Source organism: Callithrix jacchus, chromosome 1 (genome assembly GCF_049354715.1).
Source record: "Callithrix jacchus isolate 240 chromosome 1, calJac240_pri, whole genome shotgun sequence".
Taxonomy (NCBI): Eukaryota; Metazoa; Chordata; class Mammalia; order Primates; family Cebidae; genus Callithrix; species Callithrix jacchus.
In genome coordinates, this window is record NC_133502.1 from 42490501 (window position 1) to 42496676 (window position 6176).

Sequence of the window (6176 nt, forward strand, 5' to 3'; positions counted from 1 at the left end):
CATGGAATGTTTTTCCATCTGTTTGTGTTCTCTCTTATTTCCTCAAGCAGTGGTTTGTAGCTCTCCTTGAAGAGGTTCTTCATATCCTTTGTTAGTTGTAATCCTAGGTATTTTATTCTCTTTGTGGCAATTGTGAATGGGAGTTCACTCGTGATTTAGCTCTTTGTCTGTTATTGGTGTATAGGAATGCTTGTGATTTCTGCACATTGATTTTGTATCCTGAGACTTTGCTGAACTTGTTTATTAGCTTAAGGAGATTTTGGGCTGAGACATGCGGTCTTCTAAATATACAATCAAGTCATCTGCAGACAATTTGACTTCCTCTTTTCCTAATTGAATATCTTTTATTTCTTTTTCTTGCCTGATTGCTCTGGCTAGAACTTCCAATACTACATTAAATAGGAATGGTGAGCGAGGGCATCCTTATCTAGTGCCAGCTTTCAAAGGGAATGCTTCCAGTTTTTGCCTGTTCAGTATGATATTGGCTATGGGTTTGTTGTAAACAACTTCAATTATTTTGAGATACGTTCTATCAATACCTAGTTTACTGAGAGTTTTTAGCATAAAGGGCTGTGTACACCTTGAATTGTAATTTGGATTTGTTACACTGGAGAGCCTGTCACGAATCAGCTAACATTTCCATAACATAAAGCTTTCACCTGGCCGGGCGCGGTGGCTTAAGCCTGTAATCCCAGCACTTTGGGAGGCCGAGGCGGGTGGATCACGAGGTCAACAGATCGAGACCATCCTGGTCAACATGGTGAAACCCCATCTCTACTAAAAACACAAAAAAATTATCTGGGCATGGTGGCGCGTGCCTGTAATCCCAGCTACTCAGGAGGCTGAGGTGGGAGAATTGCCTGGACCCAGGAGGTGGAGGTTGCGGTGAGCCGAGATCGCGCCATTGCCCTCCAGCTTGGGTAACAACAGCGAAACTCCGTCACAAAAAAAAAAGAAGAAAAAAAAAGCTTTCACCTAAAAAGAAGCAAAGCTGTTAACAAACAAGCACAATGCCAGTTGAAAACAAATAATAAAAGAGGTGTCTGAACAAAATGTAAGTGTGGATACGGTATACAGGTGGCACTGAATGGGAGATAATCTCAGGTTTTTTCAATGAGTTGCCCTAAAGATCTGGAGAGGTGAAGGTAGATGAGTTTATGTGAGAAGTAAATGCATAAAGAGTAAGGGAATAGGGATGGGAAACCACTGGATGCGTGGATAAACTACCAAGTGGCCTAGACTAGGTAGGTGACTATAGTGCACCTAAAAGAAAGTGTTTGGAGCTTCAGTTGTGTGGAGTGCAGGCTTTAGACTTCCTAGGTTTGAATCCTCTCTGGCTCCATCACTTTCATCTGAACGGCCTTGGGTTTGCTATTTTTTTTTTTTTTTTGAGACAGAGTTTTGCTCTTGTTACTCAGGCTGGAGTACAATGGCACAATCTCGGCTCACTGCGACCTCCGCCTCCTAGGTTCAGGCAATTCTCCCGCCTCAGCCTCCTGAGTAGCTGGGATAACAGGCACATGCCACCATGCCCAGCTAATTTTTTGTATTTTTAGTAGAGACGGGGTTTCACCATGTTGACCTGAATGGTCTCGATCTCTTCACCTTGTGATCCACCCGCCTCGGCCTCCCAAAGTGCTGGGATTACAGGCATGAGACACTGCGCCCGGCCCCGGGTATGCTATTGACCACCTAGTGGTTTTGTTTTATCAGAGCAAAATGGGGTTCAGTCATTCATTTAAGAAACAGCTGGGTACTTACTTTGTGTCAAGCACTGTTCTAAGTGCTGGAAATACAATTGTGAATGTTAAAACATCCCTGTCCTCACGGACCTCATAGTTTATTCACACACAAATAACAAATAAACTCAGTACAATGGCTATAAAACGCAAAGAAAATGGGCTGGGCATGGTGGCTCACATCTGTTATCCCAGCACTTTGGGAGGCCAAAGCAGGTGGATCATGAGGTCAAGAGATTGACACCATCCTGGCCAAACGGTGAAACCCCGTCTCTACTAAAAATACAAAAATTAGCTGGGCGTGGTGGTGCGTGCCTGTAGTCCCAGCTACTTGGGAGGCTGAGGCAGAGGTTGCAGTGAGCTGAGCTCACGCCACTGCACTCCAGCCTAGTGACAAAGCAAGACTCCATCTCAAAAAAAAAAAAAGGCACAGAAAATGAATGGGATGAATCAAATGAGGATACTATGTTAGGTGATAAGATAATATGTGCTTATTTTTTGTGTCCCCGGCCCCCAAAAATTATATACTGAAACTTAATCACCAATGTAAGCAGCAGGAAGTGGGGGGCCTTTGGGGATGATTAGGTTATAAGGGTAGAACCCTCATTGTTGGATTAGTGCCCTTATAAAAGTGATTCTGGAGAGCTAGTTCACCCTGGTGCCACGCACGTGAGGACACAGCAAGAAGTGTGCAACCTGGGAGACGGCCCCCACCAGAACCTTACCATACTAGCACCCTGATCTCTTAGATTGCCTTGTTTCCAATGCAAAATAAGTTTTTGTTGTTTATAAGCTACCCAGTCTATGGTATTTTGTTATAGCTGACCAAATGGACTAAGACACTAAGTAACAGGTACTATCTAACTTACTGTATGATTCACTTAATATAATGGGTCAAGGAAAACATCCTCCTCTGAAAGTACCTATATCTCAAAGGTTGCTGTGAGGCTTAAATGAGGTAACACCTGAAAGTTCTTAGAACAATGTCTGGCACAGCATAAGCACTCAATAAATGTCAGACATTCACTATACATTTTTAAAGTTCACCTGAACTGTTCTTTACCTGATAAAGATTGAGGTTTTCAATAACTTTCTTGAGAGGCAAGAATTTTGCGGGGACACAAAAAACAAGCACACGGTAAGTATTAGCTGTTGTTGTTACCTTATCTACTAACATAGTATCCTCATTTGTTTCACCTCATTCATTTTCTGTGCCTTTTTTTTTGAGATGGAGTCTTGCTTTGTTGATAGGCTGGAGTGCAGAAATTTTCCAGTGGCAGGATACTGAAGTATGTTGGCATACATAGACAAGAACTAAAATAGGAGACAGACTTATCAAGAGAGATAATATAAATGAAACAACAAAATGTTGAGGTAGAAAGAACTGGATCAAGAGGAAAGCTGATGGGTTTAACACAGAGAAGATAAGATGTTCTCAGTGACAGTACAGAAAGAACTCTTCTTTCTGAAATCGCTGTAAAGTTCTTATAGCTAGTGACAATATACAAGTCTTACATCAAATCCTGTAACTGTAGATAACCACGCATGGACAAAAAACAATGACTAGAACATCTTTTACTTGTATGGTAAACATCATTTGCTAAAGTCTATAGAACCTGAATTTATGCATCTTATTATGACAAAGTAACTACAAAACAGAAAGACCGACACAGTATCTAGCAAATAGAAAGGTACCAAAGAAAATCCCCAGAGAAGAGGTCTATATAGAATTAATAACATTATTTTGGCTGGTCGGGTATGGTGGCTCATGCCTGTAATCCCAGCACTTTGGGAGGCCAAGAGGGCCAGATCACCTAAAGCCAGGAGTTCAAGATCAGCCTGGCCAACATGGCAAAACCCCGTCTCTATTAAAAATACAAAAATTAGCCAGCCATGGCGGCAGGCGCTTTAATCCCAGCTAATAGGGATGCTGAGGCAGGAGAATTGCTTGAACTCAGGAGGAGGAGGTTGCAGTGAGCTGAGGTCATGCCACTGCACTACAACCTGGGTAACAGATGTAGACTCCATCTCAAAAAAAAAATAAAGAAATTTTGATTCTCTCTATCAAACCAGTCATATCAGTTAGTGCTAAATGAAGCAGCAAACAACGTGGTGAGAAAATACACTTAAGAAAATATACCTCCATTTTGGGAGGCCAAGATGGGTGACTCACCTGAGGTCAGGAGTTTGAGACCAACCTCGCCAACATGGTGAAACCCATCTCTACTTAAAGAAAATACAAAACTTAGCCAGGCATGATGGCAGTGCCATCAGATGATCCAACTGACAGATAAAATTGTGTGTATTTGTCATGTACGACATAATGTTTTGAAGTCTATGTACATTGTGACACGGTTAACTCTAACTAATTAACAAATGTTTTACCTCACAGTTATTTTAGTAATGAGAACAATTAACATTCGCTGTGTTTTTAAAAAATACAATATTTTTCAAGATTACAATGCCATTAACTATAATCACCACGCTCTACAATAGATCTCTTGAATATATTCCTCCTATTCAACTGTAATTATGTAACCTTTGAACAAGATCACCCCAATTCTCCTTTACCCCTAACTATGCCACCCCTTGGTAGCAACCATTCTACTCTCTACTTCTATGAAGAGCAAAATTACTTCAAGGCTGTACTTGTCAAAAAATGTAAATGTATCATTTCAAGTTCAGATAATATGTGTGTGTGTGTGTGTGCGTGCGCCTGTGTATTTAATTCTTATTTACCTGCAGTTTGAAGACAATAAAGCATATAGAAAACAAAATTTAAACCTGATCTTACCTTTGTAAGATATTCTACTTTCAAATTGTCGATCATCATATTTTTCTGGGATAGCTCAATTTTTAGTAACTGAATATTATGAAGCAGTTCTTTTCGTTCAATTAGCTGCCTGGTGATTTTGACTTTACCCTCTCGCTCTTCTGATGAGGAAATATCATCCGTAGGAACTGTTGTTTCTAAACTAATATCTTCAGATTCCAGAGAACTAGAGATGTTCACTTTTTTTGACTCCTTTGAAATTTTTCGAGACATTTTTGTTATTATGGATCAGTTTTCTTCTCTAAATTGATTTTAATATTCTGTAGGTTAAAAGACAACATTAATTTAAATGTACTATAAAATTACAGAAATCATGGACTTTATTAAAGAGAGACTAAGGATTCCTTAAATAAATATTAGGCAATTTAGTGGACCGCAAATCTAGTATAGATTATTGAAGTAAATTACTGTTCCAATCAAACACGTTGACTAATTCCTACCATAAACTCAGCCCTCTGAGGAATTTTGAAAAAGTTACTAGGGGAGGTATCTTATTTGGAGGACACAAAGAAATGTACAAAATGAATAAAAAAGTCCAGTATAACCAAGCATGGCACTAATAAAAACAACACATGCTCAAAGATAACAGAAATCACTTTCGAGTTGGTCAGGGAAAGGTTACACAAAGGTAGCACTTAGAATCCTGAAAGATCTGGACAGGCATGGTAAAAAGGAGAAATCATGCAGGTATTAACGATATTTAAGTGGAAGTAAAACAACAAAGCCAAGTCTTTGAATAGCTAACTCCTTCCACCCCCTACACACACACACACACACACACACACACACACACTCTCTCTCTCTCTCTCTCTCTCTCTCTCTCTCTCTCTCTCTGTTAACGATGAAGAGGAGGGCCTTAAATGTCAAAATATGTTTGGATTTTACCCTACAGGCAATGAGGCATCACTGAAGATTTTTTAAAATAGGGAAACAGGGAGACAAAAACGTTTTTTATAGATAGCAGAATGAAAACAGGGTATAAGAAAAATTCAAGAAAGTCTAAACAGAACTTCTCACTCTTTCATAAGAACGTTAGCAACTACCTTGTTTTAATACCTAATGATATAACAAATTATGCAATTAAATATTTCAGTTTGTCAGTTTTTCTAAACTGAATAAGGAAAGGTGTGTGGAGGAGAAACAGCAAAAACTATACTAAGATCAGCCTCCCTCCTTTTTGAAGGGAAATGGGTAAAAGTGAATTCAAAGACAAATCCTCTCCTAGATTACAAAGGATCCGAAACGGGGACTGTCCATACACTGGGCGTGAAAAGTAAGCCCCAAACTTAGCAGCTTCGGGGATTCCTTGCCCCACGCGGGAAAGAAGGGGAGATAGCCGCAGGTTACCTCGAAAGCGTCAATTACTCCACACCGAAGGCCGACCAGCCGCCAATGCAGACACTTCGAGGGACCGAAGGCGTCGCCAGTCGGAAGCTCAAGGTTGCAGGGCCCCAACAAGGGATTTTAGGGTAGAGGACCGTTACAACCCGTAACCAAGACAACCATCCACGCACTGACAAGGAGGACTGAAGCAGCAGTGGCGCACACTTCCACAAGCCGCCGGAAGTCAGCTCTCCCGGATATTCCGCGGCGCGGAAAGCAAT

General features: G+C 40.7%; 1 protein-coding gene across 8 annotated transcripts in view; it reads right to left on the reverse strand.

Moving 5' to 3' along the window:
* The window catches only part of PIBF1 (progesterone immunomodulatory binding factor 1), a 256111-nt gene extending 249963 nt beyond the window's left edge, over positions 1-6148 (reverse strand). For 6 of the 8 annotated variants that reach the window (XR_013526041.1, XM_054252534.2, XM_078348275.1 and 3 more), the window contains exons 1-2: positions 5920-6148; positions 4534-4832 (exon numbers count right to left, since the gene is read on the reverse strand). Coding sequence is in view for 7 of the 8 variants with exons in the window: in XM_054252534.2 (XP_054108509.2) it covers positions 4534-4785 (252 nt within the window). In the remaining variant the exon portion in view is untranslated. Of the gene's footprint in view, positions 1-2901; positions 3050-4533; positions 4833-5919 lie in introns of those variants that run through there. The other 2 variants (XM_078348319.1, XM_078348315.1) reach the window with 1 other exon arrangement.
* Between the last annotated feature and the right edge of the window lie 28 nt (positions 6149-6176).